Source organism: Sus scrofa, chromosome 3 (assembly GCF_000003025.6).
Source record: "Sus scrofa isolate TJ Tabasco breed Duroc chromosome 3, Sscrofa11.1, whole genome shotgun sequence".
Lineage (NCBI taxonomy): Eukaryota > Metazoa > Chordata > Mammalia > Artiodactyla > Suidae > Sus > Sus scrofa.
In genome coordinates, this window is record NC_010445.4 from 25,196,740 (window position 1) to 25,211,929 (window position 15,190).

A 15,190-nucleotide genomic window follows, 5' to 3' on the forward strand; every position below is an offset into this window, starting at 1 on the left:
CCTAGATTTACATTGTAATGACCCCATAATATCCCCTCTATACATGTTTTTGAGAAACTATCCTATTACTATAGGATAATTCTCTTGAAGTGGAATTGCGGGGTCCCAGCGTATAGAGCGATCTGTGAGGTTTTTTGTAATGATACGTACTGCATGCTGGACTAGTTCAGCTTTTCTGGAGTATAGCTAATATCTCTATCAGTTTCGGAACTGTGTGTACCTGTGCCCATGTCCTTTGCAATTTAGAATGTTGACAATTTGAGAGGTGATAAAAAGCAAAGGCTTTACTGAAAATGATACTTCCAGTTCTAAAGGGGAACTCTGATGTGATGGAGGCACCTATTGGTGAAACGTAACACTGCAGTCTCACTCTGAAGGGAAGGAAGTGTTCCTAAAAACTGAATTGAGGAGTTCCTGTTGTGGCTCAGTGGTTAACGAATCCCACTAGGAACCATGAGGTTTTGGGGTTTGATCCTTGGCCTTGCTCAGTGGATTAAGGATCTGGCGTTGCTGTGAGCTGTGGTGTAGGCCACAGATTCGGCTTGGATCTGATGTTGCTGTTCCATAGGCCGGCGGCTATAGTTCCGATTGGACCCCTAGCCAGGGCACCTCCATGTGCCACGGGTGCAGCCCTAGAAAAGACCAATAAATAAATAAATAATAAAAACTGAATTGAAAGGGGGCTTCCAGTGTTGGTGAAAAGCTAAGAGTCTTCAACTTTCCTCTCTGTTGGACCTGCCAGATTTTCAGTTAACTTATCTTTTTCCTTCAATTTTTTAACAGCCATCAATGAGGAAATAGTTTGCCTTATAGATATTTGCTTTACAGATACCACAGCTTTGACAAACTCCATAACGGCTGGGTTTTCTCCACAGAGAATTCGCTCCTCCTGGTCTCCTTACCTATACATACCATGTAATAGCAGTGCTACCGTGAAATGAACACCTGCTACAGTACCTGTGTATCAACCCACTGACACGAAGAAAATACAGACTGTTTCCTCCCCTCACCCTGTCTTAAGATGAAGAATGTTTGAATTTTAGGCATTTATTGAAAATTTATACATGCCACATAAATGCACTAGACTCCTTAGCTGGTACAGCTGATACAAAGTTTCCAAAAAAGCTGTCTACTATATAAAGGAGTCTGGCAGCCTCTGGAGTGCCAGCAGCCCGACCACATTCTCTGCCATTGCCCATGAGGGATAAGACATGGCACATGGTAAGTGGTAGGCAGACTCACAAACACATGTTTGGGGTGGAGCTTTCCTCTTCATCTTTTATTCCCATCAGTCCTAGGCCAGACAGTGATCCATGAGTGCTGCAACAGATGAGGAGTGAAGACAGTTTTTGTCTATAGAATTGAATGAATGGTTATAAACTCAGGGAGAGGGGAAAGGTTTTTTAGGGGTATGTATATATGCCAAGGGGCACGGGGCAGCTAGGTGGGCAGCTTATGGAAAGCTGCCTGCTGAAAATGGTTCAATGCAAAGAATGCTGACTAGTCTCAGATACCTAGAATCAAATCACAGCTGTCACTTAACAGATGTGAGGTAAATCTCAACTAAGGGTGAATGATCTCAAACTAAGCCTAAGTTTCCTCAACTATAAAGAAATATTAAATATTTCAATTATTATCTCACATGACTTTTGTAAAGACTATAAATAACAGCCAATAATTAACATATATGGAGCACTTACTGCATGTCAAGCAGTAAGCACTTTGTCTGTGCTCTCCTTTAATCCTCTGAACAGCTCACATACTGTAACCCAAGTACCGATGTAGACACAATTGTTATGTCTACTTTTCAAATAAAGAAACATGCTCATAGGCATTACACAGTTTTCTCGAGTCACACAATAATGGCAGTCTGTTATCAGAATCCTTTTAAACTGCTGTTAGAATTTTGTTGGTTTTACTTAAAATACTTTTGTAGCACCTACCATGGCACTGTTTGAAAAACTTTATGAAACATTAACTTATTTAATAATGTATGTTGTAAAAACACCTAGCACAGTGCTTAGAATTTAGGAGTCAGCAGTATATATCAGTTCCCTGTCACCCTGTAGTGAATATTCATGGAACTGGGTTACAGAGGGCTGAGGTGCTCTCCAAGGCAAAGTCGGCAGAAATGAGCAAAGAAAAGCAGGATCTGTCTCCACCTGATGTCTGAACTTAAGCTGACAAGCCTTTTAGGTATAGAGGACTGGAGCTTTGAGCACTGGAAAGCAGTTCTGGAACTGGAGACGATCAGAGTTCAAATAATAATCGTGTACTTACTAGCTGTGTGACCTTAGGTAAACTGCTTAATCTGAGCCTTTTTCTCCTCTTGTTAAAAGGAGATTCAACAACCTTAACCAAAACTGCATATAAACGCATTTAGCAGTACCTAAAGGATTTGACGAATTATAGCAATCATTAGTGTTTTTAATATTAATTTTAGCAGTATCCAGGGGTATAAGGATTAAGAACTGAGTTAGGCTCCCAACATGAGGAGACCCTTGCTACTCCTTCTTCCTGAGAGCACTCCTACCCTTTCCCAGGTATATCTGCTAACATCATGGGGACAGCTGCACAGAGGCCCAGAGAACTCAGTCACACAGCAAGCTTATAGTCTGGGGAAATACAAGCTCCAGCTGTTGGGTTTGATCGTCACAGCTACAGAAATGAGTACAACTTTTTTCAAAAAAAAAGGTGTAACATAAGGTTTTGTTACCAAAGGATTTGCTATTTCCCCGAGATTTCTACGGACAGGCAAATGTGCCTTAGGACTCTGCCTCTAAGCTCTCATCCCCCGAGATTATCCCAGCTACTTTTGGAAGAAAAAAGCTTTAGCTCTCTCTCAGCTTAGTTTACCTACACAATGGGGAACTACAAACTAAGTATTCTACCTGGTACACGAAGATGCCCCTATTTTACCCCTACTACCATACACTGGCTTTGAGAAGTTTTGTGCAGGCAAGTTTGTCGCTCAGAGTCCATGCTCTTAGCCAAAACATTTACTTTCTTTTTTCTTACTTTGGCAATTTTGGGTCACTTTTTAACTTCTTGCTATTAACCCATAAGCCTATTTAAAGTATTTTAGTTGAAGATTTTTTCCCCCAATGTAAACACCGAGTACTTATTTCTGTTTCTCAGAAATAATAATTCTCTCGAACTGCCCAGCAAGTAGCCCATTTTACTAGGGACCCCAATACATGTTCTAAGAATTTTATGACAGGAAATTAATTTCTGATCCAGGCTTCAAGGTTTGAGGCATTCATGCTTTGCCACCTGGGGCCTTGGGCCTGGGAAAGAATCCTAGAATGTCAGAATTTAAGGGACTTTTAGAAATAATACAATCCAATGATTTTCAATCCGTGTCTTTTTCAAAAAAGTCACTGCCTTCTTTCCTCCCTCAATAAACACATTAATTCATCTACCTACTCATTCATTTCAGAACTACTCATCTTTATGCTTTTGGATTTAACATCTTTTTTGGGGGGGCACACCCACAGCATGTGGAAGTTCCCAGGCGAGGGATCAAACCCAAGCTACAGCAGTGACAACACTGGATCCTTAACCACTAGGCTACCAGGGAACTCCATCAATTTTTCCTTTTAAAGAAAGGGTTTTATAGGGCTTGAAAATAAGTGATTTACTCCAAATCCCTCATTTTACCAAGAGAAATTGAGATTCACACTGGGCAAGTGGCTTGGCCACTTGTCAGGAGATAGATGATACAGCTGTGACTGGACCCAGAGTCCTACTCCAGTATTCCTCAGGCTTAGCATCAGCAAAACGGGACCTATCTCTTAAAGGTTAACAGAAATAGTAAAGGGGGAAAGGTCAGGGAGACAAGAATGCACTGCTGATATGTAAGAAAAGTAGGCCCTGGTCTCATCTAAGTCTGGGCCTTGCCCTAGAACTTCGACCATTTTTACTCAAGTGTGGTTACTCAAGTGCCTCTTATTCCAGAAAGGCTGCAGGACCTAAGACCTCTGCCTTTAAAATAGGATGAGCTATCTCCTTGAGGGGCCACTAAGTGTAGTTACAGAAGAGCATATACACGTGAAAGGGGAATACAATACCTATCTCTTAGAACTGTAAGAAATAAGAATGATTCATTTTAGTCTTCATTTATGTGCCTGGATGTCAACAAAAGCCCTTTCTCCAAGAAAAGCTTAAGTCCTGAGGTCAGAATCATTAAAGAACAACCCTTCAGGTACTTACCTCTTGGTTCCTGGCAGCAGGATGAGGCAAAGGGTGCCTGGGCACAAGCTGTGGTAGAGCTTTCCTATCTTTCGGCCCCAGCGCCAGGCTGCTATCTTTGGATGGTCCACCTTCAACATCTAGGATCAAAGCCAGGTGTTGACACTCAGCCAACCCTCTGTTCACCTTTGGAGGGACTGTAACATTACTCCTCAGGCACCTAGGAAAAGGCTCTGTGATCCTCAATCTGAAACCAGAGCCTATATATACTACAGGGTTCCCTGACAACACCAGCATCCCCAGGCCTCCAAATCAGTTTAGGAGGAGCTGCTGTCCCTTCTTTCAGGGCCTCAAGTTAGCGAAAACAAAGGAGAACCCTAGTCTGGCCTCTGCCATTAAGTATCTTTGTAACCTGAGTAAGTCATCAGTTCTGGTTTCTATTTCTCATCTGCTAGGGAGATTAGACAAGGGCAGAGTTTCCCAAACTTAAAGCCATTCACTTTCACCCTTTTGTTGTGTATCCCTCTAATGGTTTTCTTTAAAGCGAGTCAATTTCTTCCTTAGCTTCATCTAAGTAATACTATCTGTGAAATCACAGGCTCAATGTGATGGCTGTATATTTTAATAAATGTCAGAAAAACAAGTTCACCACTATAAAAGTGGGGGGGGGAAGACTACCTATGACCACCAAAAAAATACGTATATTTAACACAGTTCAGGAAACCCTAGATCACTAAAGACTTGTCCAGGTCTCCAATTTCCTGCATCAGTCCTTCAAAGTCTCCTGGAGAGCTACCTGGAGGACTAAAAAACTTGAATTTAGCAAGTTTGGAGGGGATAAAATTTCTTTCTTGGAGAAAGAAAGGTGTCTCCAAGGCTGGACGAAGCTGGAGAATGAAGTTAAAACTAGTGCCAAGGCAAGAAAAAAAAAAAAAAAACAAACTGAAGACATATGTGTCACCTGAGCAGGATTCTCCTAATTTCCATAAACATCAGAAGCCCAACTCCCAGAACCAGCAAACCAAGGTAGCTATCGTACCCCTCTACACCTGGATACACTCATTAACTCAACTCACTCACCTGCAAGGCCTCCTGCTCCGAGGGGGGAGGTATGACACGAAGCCCTGGGGGCCTTCTTGATTCCAGAGGTAAGCCCCTGAGCCATGCTTGGAGATGCCTGGGGGTTAGGGCGTGCCTGCCTTTCAGCTTCCAGTCCTTGCCTGTGAGGATGTCGAGGGCTCTCTGGGCCCTGCCAAAAGTTTTGAATCCTGAAAACAACAACCCCTTCTGTTATTAAGGGCCAAAAAAAAAAAAAAAAAAAAAAAAAAAAACTGATCACCATCCAAACTGGAGCCCAGCCAGAGCCAAGGGAGAAAGACAATATCAGGAGATGATAACCTGGAGGGCTTCTTTGGTGAACACTTCCTTTCTCTGACCTCATCACCATCCCCCGTCTCCTTCCCCAAGATTTTATTTAGTGGCAGAGACTTACTCAAGAAACAGTATTTTTTCTGCTTTCCACTTTTAAGATCTTTAGGCAGGATCACAGCTTCCAGGCCCAGGAAGAGGCTGGACCGCTGCAACAGGTGTTCTTTGAAAGTTTCCCTCACTCCAGACAGGTATATAGTACCTCGGTTCTCAGAATCATGTTCTAACTCATTCACAAGGGTGTCACAATCAAGGGTAAGCTCTGTCACAGGCCTCTGCACCTAACCAAGGAAAAGACAGCTTTAGTGGTAGAAAAGTCACCACTTCAACACCCAGGCCTGTTATTATATACTAGCAGGTACCTTAATTCTGCAGTTTCCTCATCTATATATAACTGCCCCTAAAGACTACAATAAAGATTAATAGATAAATAAACACCAAATGTAAATATTTTTGTGTAAATAATACTCTTCCCTTCCTTCTCTTCCCCACCACCTAAAGTGGAAATCATTTCTCTGCCTTCTACTCCAATGAAATTCTGTTTCATTGCATAAGAAACCTCAAAGAAATTCTGTTTAATTGCATAAGAAACCTCAAAATACCATTTGATTCCCCTGAAAACTAAAAGAACAGGCAACCACAAAAAACCACCTAGAATAATTCATTTGGGGTCTAAGTAGTGATAAAGAGTACAAGAAAAACCCCAACATAGCCCAGGCTGATTGTGACAAAAACAAAAGCTATCATGTCTTAGGTCACCGAGAGAAGAGTGCCAGGCTTGGCTGAGGACTTTCCATAATCGAAAGTCTTATGCCTAAGCTTCTTGAGGGTGCTTGTCCAAGCTGTTAAACCTTAGGGGGCACTATAAATAAAGGCCTGAGTAAATAAAGGCACTAAAAATACAGGGTTGAGTGAAGGGTGCTACTTTATGCTTTCTCTGGCCACCACCCTACCTTGATGCAGGCACCTTCTACCAGGATGCCATCCAAAGATTCTATGGCCAGCTGAGCAGCTTCCAGGACTTCATATTGTATACAGAGATGTGGCTGCAGAAAAACCAAGATTTCCTTAATTTTGCTTTCCAGGCTCAAATTGAAAGAGAAGGGGCTGGGAACAGGGCCCACTTAAACTACAGTGGCCAAAGCCACAGAATGGATGCCATTGCTGTGCTGGGCTAAACAGTGATTGCAGACCATCAATTTTAAGTGGCACCACCATGGTTCAGGACCTGGTTTAATCAGAGATGCAGCCACCAGCCTACGCCACAGCCACAGCCACAGCCAAATGGGATCTAAGCCTCATCTATAACCCACACCACAGCTCACAGCAATGCTGGATCCTTAACCCACTGAGCGAGGCCAGGGATTGAACCCTGTGACCTCAAGGATGCAAGTCGGGTTTGTTAACTGCTGAGCCACGACGGAACTCCGCACTAACAAATTCTTTTTTTTTTTTTTTTTTTTTGTCTTTTTGCCTTTTCTAGGGCCACTAACAAATTCTTTACTACCTAGCTTGCTTTTTGTACCATTTACTATTAATCACTAAAGTTATCACTGCAAGTTACAGGTGGAGATTCCCATTTGTCTTGTTAGCTTAATTTTAGACAGTTTTTCTACAGCTTTGGGCAGGTTAGGTTCTTCCATTGGATTTGCATCTTTAAGTCAAATGCTTTTCTACCTGATTAACACTGAGTAGCTAAATCTTTGTGGTGGTCTGAGCCACATCAGACCATCATCATCATAGAGATTAAAGTGCTCTGATAGAAAAGCTTCATTTTATTGTATTTGGCAACGATTTCCTAAATATGATGCCAAAGGCACAGGCAACAAAAGAAAATAAGCAAGTTGGACTTTATCAAAATTAAAAAGTGCATCAAAGGCTGCAGAAATACTGGGAGAAAATATCTCCAAGTCACGTATCTAATGAAGGATTCAAATCTAAAATATATAGAGAACTCCTGAAACTCAACGACAAAAATCAAACAACCCAATTAAATAGGCAATTTTCCAAAGAAGATATAAAAATGGCCAATAGGCATACAAAGAAATGCTCAACATCACTAATCATTAGAGATGGCTACTATCAAAACAAAACCAAAAACACCCCCTTCCTCCCAAACTAAAACAACAACAAAAAAAATCAAAGTGTCAGCTGGAATATGGATAAACTGGAACCCCCGGCAATGCAGGTGGGAATGTAAAATGGTACAGCTGCTGTAGAAAAGAGTATGGCCATTACTCAAAAAAATGAAACATAGGATTATCATTTAATCCAGTAATTCCACTTTTGTGTATATACCCAAAAGAACTGAAAACAGGGACTCAAACAGTTATTTGCATATCCATGTTCATTTCATAGCAGCATTATTCAGAATGGCTAAAAGGTGGAAACAATCCAAATGTACATTGACAGATGAATGTATAAACAAAATGTGCTATAATCATTCAATGGGATATAATTCAGCCTTGAAAAGAAATTAAGTTCTGATACATACTATATCATGGATGACCCTGAAGACATTACACTAAGTGAAATAAGCCAGACATAAAAGGGCAAATATTTTAGGACTCCACTTATGAGATATACATAGGGCAGTTAAACTTACAAAACAGGAAAAAACAACAGCGGGCAGGGTGAGGGGGGGAATAGGAAACTAGTTATTGTTTAATGGATACAGAGTTTCAGTATGGGATGATGAAAAAGTTCTGGAGAGAATGGACAACACTGAACTATACTTTAAAATGATAAAAAAAAAAAAAGCAAGTTTTATGCATATGTTACAAAAAGAAAGACAACACTTACAGGTAGATGTCACGGTCCCTTGACATACCCTTCTCATCCCTCAGTCTACATGCTAAGGGCCATCTTTTTATTTCTATTTTTAGGTACAGGAAAGACATTAACAAAAGATTTGGGGAAAGGACATTTTAATCATCTAGGATTCTGCACTTAGAACACTGTGAAACTAATTTTTGCTTTGCTTTAATAGTTCTGAACGCAATAGTTATTAGTTATGTTAAATAGCTACTACACATAATAGTTTAATGTACCAGATAAACAGCTGCCTGTGTCAAAATTCCAAAGATACAATAAAGTTACAGTGTAAAAGTCTTCACTGCTCCCAGTCACCTAGTTCCTCTCTCCCTAAAGGTGTTCACTGTCACCAGTTATTGTACATTGTTCTACAGCTAATCTGTTGTAAATTTTTATTTCCAATTCTTTTCATGGTTTCCTATCTTTAGGTAATATGTTTATAATATTGTTAGTGCTTCAGATAAGTTAACTTTAGTCTTTACTAACTTCCTTCTATGACTATGAAGATAAAGGCTTCCTCATTACACCCTTTTAAATGGTCTGAATTCTCTAAACCATATACAAGTATTATTTCTGAAAGAATAAAAATAATTAAACTCTTTATAGGGTTTTTATGTGAATAACAGACAAACAAAACTTATTCCAAGAGACTGGAGAACTAACAACAAAAAAAGACTGCTCCTTCTGGTTAGCTATGAGCTTACTTTGGATTCAAGCCCTAAAGAGACCTCCCAACACATGGAAGCAACAGCTCTTTTTGAAAGGGCATTTTACCATTTAAAGCTGAGGTCATAAGCAGGAAGCCTTTAGGCTACATTTAGCCAGCAGACATATTTTTTCTCTGGCTTACGTGATATTTAAGAAAATGGGAGCCAACAATATGAAAACTGGCAGATTTCTTGATTCTCAAAACAAACAAAAAAATCAGAAGACCTAGCAACACTGGGCACACATTCTCATGTGTCAACACTTTTCCCATGTTTCACAGTCCAGCTGGTGACAATCAAGCCCAGATCACCAACATCTGTTACCTGATTGGCCCTAGGAGTTATCTGAATTTCCTGCTATAATCCCACTATAATTTTCCTTCTATAATCTAGAAGGTCAAAATCTAAGTTTTCTTGCCTCATTACCTGATGGGTTTCAAGAACAAGAGTCATCGACCGGACTGGACCAAAACTCTTAAACAGCTTCTTCAGAGCTCTCAGGTTACAATTTTTGCTAAATGGCCCAGCATAGACAGTTGACATCTCTGTCCACTTGATTAGCATCTACGAGAAAAAGAACAGAATACAGTGAGGGGGTGGACGTAGAAGGAGAATTAAGTCAAATACAAAGAAATCATGGGACAGCTCCTTTCAGGGAATTTCTCAACACAAATACTTGCCAAGTGTACAAAGATCTGTATATGAGGATTTCACTGCATCATTATTTGGAATAGAAAAATTCACAAAGTGCAAATTCTGAAAATAATAGGTATACCATAAAATGGAAAACTACACAGCACAAGGGAAATAAGATTATATAGTGTTATGAGCAGATGTATAAGATATATTGTTAAATGAAAAATATTAAGTTGTAAAATAGTATATACAGTCTGATTCCCTTTTTATAAAAATGTATCTTCTAAAATGGTAATGTACATATGGAAAAAATTTAGAGAAATATACAGTAAACTTAGTAAAGTAGGTATTACTCTCCTTAATGGGAAATATTATAAGTTCATAAGTCATTAATTAAATAATCTAGCAGCACCCATTCACTTACCCTTTTGTTCATCTCCTCAGTGAGGTTGGGTGAAAAGGGTTCAAAAGAGAACTGCACGATGCTGAAGGGAAACAGGGGTATTTCCACTCTAGCCTGCTCAAGAACCTGCAGAGAACAGCACAGCCTGGATGAGGCAGGAACCTAGCAGTCTACTGTGACTGTTAGAGGTGAGCCACAATAATATAAACAATAGTTGTCTTTTTACCCATATTAAAAAGCAATATGAGACAGACGTCAAAGTCTGGAAGAAAACGGTGACACCACACAGCCTTGTAGAAAAACTACATAATTAGTAAAGAGAATAAACAGAATCACATGTGACCCAGGATTTTTAGCTAAGAAAAAAAGGTTCAGCTACAACCTTCAAATTACCTCCAAGAAAAGAAAAAGTTAAATTCCAACAGAGAGCTCTCACTGTCCCACACTGCTACAAGCCTATGAATAGAGAGAGGAAGAAGAGGAGGCACAAGAAACTCTGGAAAAAAAAAATTTCAAGGAGCATGAAAGACTCGGATGAAGCATAAAAAAATCAGCCCTAGAAAGAAAGTACAACTAAATACCACAACTATCAGGTCACAACTCTGATAGTTCAAGCACCTGACTATGAGGAAGAGGCTTGACAGCCTCAAAGAAGCAGTGCCTCTGGGGAAGAATCAGATAAACAAAGATGAGGCAATTCCCTGTTGGAGACATTGCAGTGAGGGAAAGTAAAGAAATAAAGAAATCAAGAGGGAAATTAAGGATCATGCAGAAAAAAAGATAAAACAAATGCCAATCCTTCCCAAGAGCATTATAAATTCTTATTCTTGGAGTTCCCATGTGGCTCAGTGGTAACAAACATGACTAGTATCCAGGAGGACACAGGTTCGATCCTTGGTCCTGCTCAGGAGGGAAAGGATTCGGTGTTGCCGTGAGCTGTGGCGTAGGTGGAGGATGCGGCTCGGATCAGGAGTTGTTGTGGCTGTGGCGTAGGCTGGCAGCTCCATGTCCAATTCGACCCCCTAGCCTGGGAACTTCCATATGCCATGGGTGCGGCTCTAAAATAAATAAATTTCTTATTCTTCCCAGTACATCTTTCTCAAAAAAACCCAACACTTTAAGAAAAAAGGAGAACATGACATCAGCTCCTGACAGAGGACAAGGAAGCTTTAGGCCCTCAGTCTTCCACAGACACTGAGTTAACACCATACAGACTCAAATACCTATGTGCAAGAACTCTAGAGACTAGTTGAGAAGCTATAGCACCCAGGCCTAACAACAACAATGATGACAACAAAAAACAAAAAGAGATTCCAACAAAAGGGAAAGAAAAACATGCAGAGTTTTGTGTGCCCATCTGTTCCTCCCCTATCTGAACTAGGGAGAAAAGTTGGAGAAAACTTCCCACACTGGGGATCTTCCTTCTGGACATAAACAGAAGTGGACCAGCACCCAATGTCATGACTAGTTTTGGGCACTGCCTGAGGGACTAGTTTCTGTCTCACTTCACAGGATTTTCAGTCTTGTTTGGACACCACTGAAAACAGATGCAATCACCACACAGCACATTAGAGCTGCAGTTCCATGGGCAGATGTCAGGAGGAGCAAGAGATTACAAACTCTGAGAGGACTCAGGGACACGCAGCTCAAGGAATATGAGACAACTGAAAAGTACATGTACAAACTCAGTGTGCAAAAGTTGAGAAGTGTGGAGTAGAGTTTTTGCATGCAATTATGTTACCAGTTTAAAATAGAACATTATAACTTTAGGATGTTTTTATGTAACTGCAAATGATAATTGCAAAAAAATCTATTAGAATACAACACAAAAAATGTAAATGAGAAGGGTATCAAAGCATGTCACTAAAAAGAAAATCAAGGAAACTCAAAAGAAGATAGTAGAAAGGAGAGGAGAGACAAAAAACTGTAAGATATACAGAAAACAACAAAATGGAAATAGTAAGTCCTTCCAATGCAGTGGATTACTTTTTTTTTTAGGGCTACACCTATGGCATATGAAGTTCCCTACCAGGAGTTGAATCGGAGCTGTAGCTGCCAGCCTACACCACTGCCACAGCAACGTGGGAGCCAAGCCTCAACTGCAACCTACACCACAGCTCATAGAAACACTGGATCCTTAACCTACTGAGCAAGGACAGGGATAGAACCTGCATCCTCATGGATACTAGTCAGGTTTGTTACCACCGAGCCACAACAAGAACTCCCCAGTGGATTACTTTAAACAGCAAATTATAGTAAACTGAATTCAACAGCACATTAAAAATATTATACACTATGACCAAGGGAGATTTATTCCTGAAATGCATGGATAGTTCACTATATGAAAAGCATTCCATGTGCTATATGTATATAGCACATTAACAGAATGAAGGACAAAACTAATGATCTCTCAACTGACACAGAAAAAGCATTTAACATGACTCAATACTCTTTAGTGATAAAAAACATTCAACAATCTAGAATTAGAAGGAAATGACCTCAACATAATAAAGGCCATATATGAAAAGCCCATAGCTAACATCATACTCAACGGTGAAAGACTAAAAACCTTTTCTCCAAGATTAGGAATGATGTTGCCTACTCTTGCCACCTCGATTCAACATAATATTGCAAGTCCTAGCCAGAGAAATTAGGCAGGAAAGGAAATAAAAGCCATCCAAATTGGAAAGGTTATCTCTGTTCACATATGACATGTAGAAAACCCTAAAGATTCCACAAAAACAGTGTTAGAACTAATCAATGAGTTGAACAAGTTTGAAAGATTCAAACACACAAAAATTGTAACAATGAACAATTAGAAAAGGAAATTAAGAAACTCATTTATAAGGCCATCAAAAAATAAGATACTTAGCAATAAAACAAACCAAAGAGATAAAACAGTTGTATGTTTAAAACTATTAAGTAATGCTGAAGAAATTTTAAAGGACACAAATAAATGGAAACATTCCTATATTCATGGACTGGAATGCAATATTGATATCAATAGTAATACAAAGTAATCTATAGATTCAGTGCAAGCCCTATTAAAATCCTAACATCATTTTTTTACAGAAATAGGAGAAAACCATCCTAAAATTCACATGGAATTCAAACGATGCTGAATAGCCAAAATAATCCTGAAAAATAATGAAGTTAAATGACACAAACTTCCTAATTTCAAAACGTATAGAAAGCTATAGTAATCAAAACAGAGTGGTACTGCCATAAAGACATAAATAGATTAATGGAACAAAAGAGAGTTCGGTAATAAAACTTTGTGTATATAGTCAAATCATCTTTGACAAGGATGGCAAGACTATGCAATGTGAAATGGATGGTTTCTAAAAAAAAAAAAAATGATACTGGGGAGGAGTTCCCATTGTGGCTCAGTAGAAACGAATCCAACTAGTATCCATGAGAATGCAGGTTTGATCCCTGGCCTCACTCAGTGGGTTAAGGATCCAGTGTTGCTGTAGCTGTGGTATAGGTCACAGACATGGCTCCAATCTGGTGTTGCTGTGATTGTGGCGTAGGCTGGTGGCTACAGCTCTGATTCGACCCTTAGCCTAGGAACCTCCATATGCTTGCATGTGTGGCTCTAAAAAAAACAGAAAAAATGATACTGGGAAGACTGGATATCCATATCCAAAAAAGGGAGGTTGGAACCTTATCTTACACTAGATAGAAAAATTAACTTAAAATGGTATGAAGACCTAAATATAAGATCAAAAATTATAAAAACTGGGAGTTCCCGTCGTGGCGCAGTGGTTAACGAATCTGACTGGGAACCAGGAGGTCGCGGGTTCGGTCCCTGCCCTTGCTCAGTGGGTTAACGATCCGGCGTTGCCGTGAACTGTGGTGTAGGTTGCAGACGCGGCTCGGATCCCGCGTTGCTGTGGCTCTGGCGTAGGCGGGTGGCTACAGCACCGATTCAACCCCTTGCCTGGGAACCTCCATATGCCGCGGAGCGGCCCAAGAAATAGCAACAACAACAACAATAACAACAACAACAACAAAAGAAAAAAAAAATTATAAAAACTACTAGAAGAAAAGAAAAGAGGAAAAGCTTCATAACACTGGTTTTGGCCATAATTTCTAGGGTTAACATAAAAAGCACAAGCAACAAGAACAAAATAAACAAATAGGATTACATCAAACATAACATCTTTTGTTCATTAAAAGACACAATCAAAGAGTAAAAAGGCAACTTATGGAAAGAGAGAAAATTCTGCAAATGATACATGATAAGGAATTAAGATCCAGGATAAAGAGCTACTAGAGTGCTGACAACAAAAAACCAAAAACCTAATTCAAAAATAGGTAAAGGACTTGGATAGACATTTCTTAAAATATTATATATAATGGCCAATAAGAAAAAAAGGATGTTCAACATCACTAGTTATCAGAGAAATGCAAATCAAAACTGTGAGGTATCACCTCACACCCTTTAGCATGCCTACTAACAAAAAATATTAAAAAAGAAAAGAAGGCTAAAACAGCTTTGTAGACCAACTATATTCCAATAAAATTAAAAAAAAAAAAGAAAGCAAAAGAAAAAGAGAAGGAAAAGAACAAGTGTTTCCAGAGATGTGGAAAAGCTGGAACCCTTATACACCATTGATAGAAATGTAAAATGGTACAACTGCTATTGTGAACATTATAGGAGTTCCTCAAAAAATTAAAATCTCTTAAAAAATAATTGACTGTTCAAAGCAAAATAATAGTGCTGTAGGTTATAGAACATGTAGAAGTAAGATACATGACAACAACAACAGCACCAAGGCCAGTGATTAAAGTGATATAATATCCCTTAAACTGTGGTTATAAATCCTCAAGCAACCACTAAAACACACAACAAAGAATAAAGCAACCACTTAAAGAACATAACTGCCAAAGGATATAAAATGAGATCATAAGAAACACCTCATTAATTCAAAAGAAGGAAAAAGGAAATAGAAAAAAAAAAAAAAAAGAACAGATGGGACAAATAGAAAACAAATAGCAAGATGAC

At 39.4% G+C, this 15,190-nt stretch overlaps 1 protein-coding gene across 8 annotated transcripts in view; it reads right to left on the reverse strand.

Moving 5' to 3' along the window:
- Positions 1-15,190, reverse strand: part of REXO5 (RNA exonuclease 5) — a 63,317-nt gene that overhangs the window by 21,050 nt on the left and 27,077 nt on the right. For 5 of the 8 annotated variants that reach the window (XR_002342390.1, XM_021086509.1, XM_021086505.1 and 2 more), the window contains 6 exons: positions 10,201-10,305; positions 9,567-9,704; positions 6,573-6,665; positions 5,684-5,900; positions 5,272-5,459; positions 4,213-4,331 (listed from right to left, as the gene is read on the reverse strand). Coding sequence is in view for 7 of the 8 variants with exons in the window: in XM_021086509.1 (XP_020942168.1) it covers positions 4,213-4,331; positions 5,272-5,459; positions 5,684-5,900; positions 6,573-6,665; positions 9,567-9,704; positions 10,201-10,305 (860 nt within the window). In the remaining variant the exon portion in view is untranslated. Of the gene's footprint in view, positions 1-1,031; positions 1,321-4,212; positions 4,332-5,271; positions 5,460-5,683; positions 5,901-6,572; positions 6,666-9,566; positions 9,705-10,200; positions 10,306-15,190 lie in introns of those variants that run through there. The other 3 variants (XM_021086506.1, XM_021086510.1, XM_021086507.1) reach the window with 3 other exon arrangements.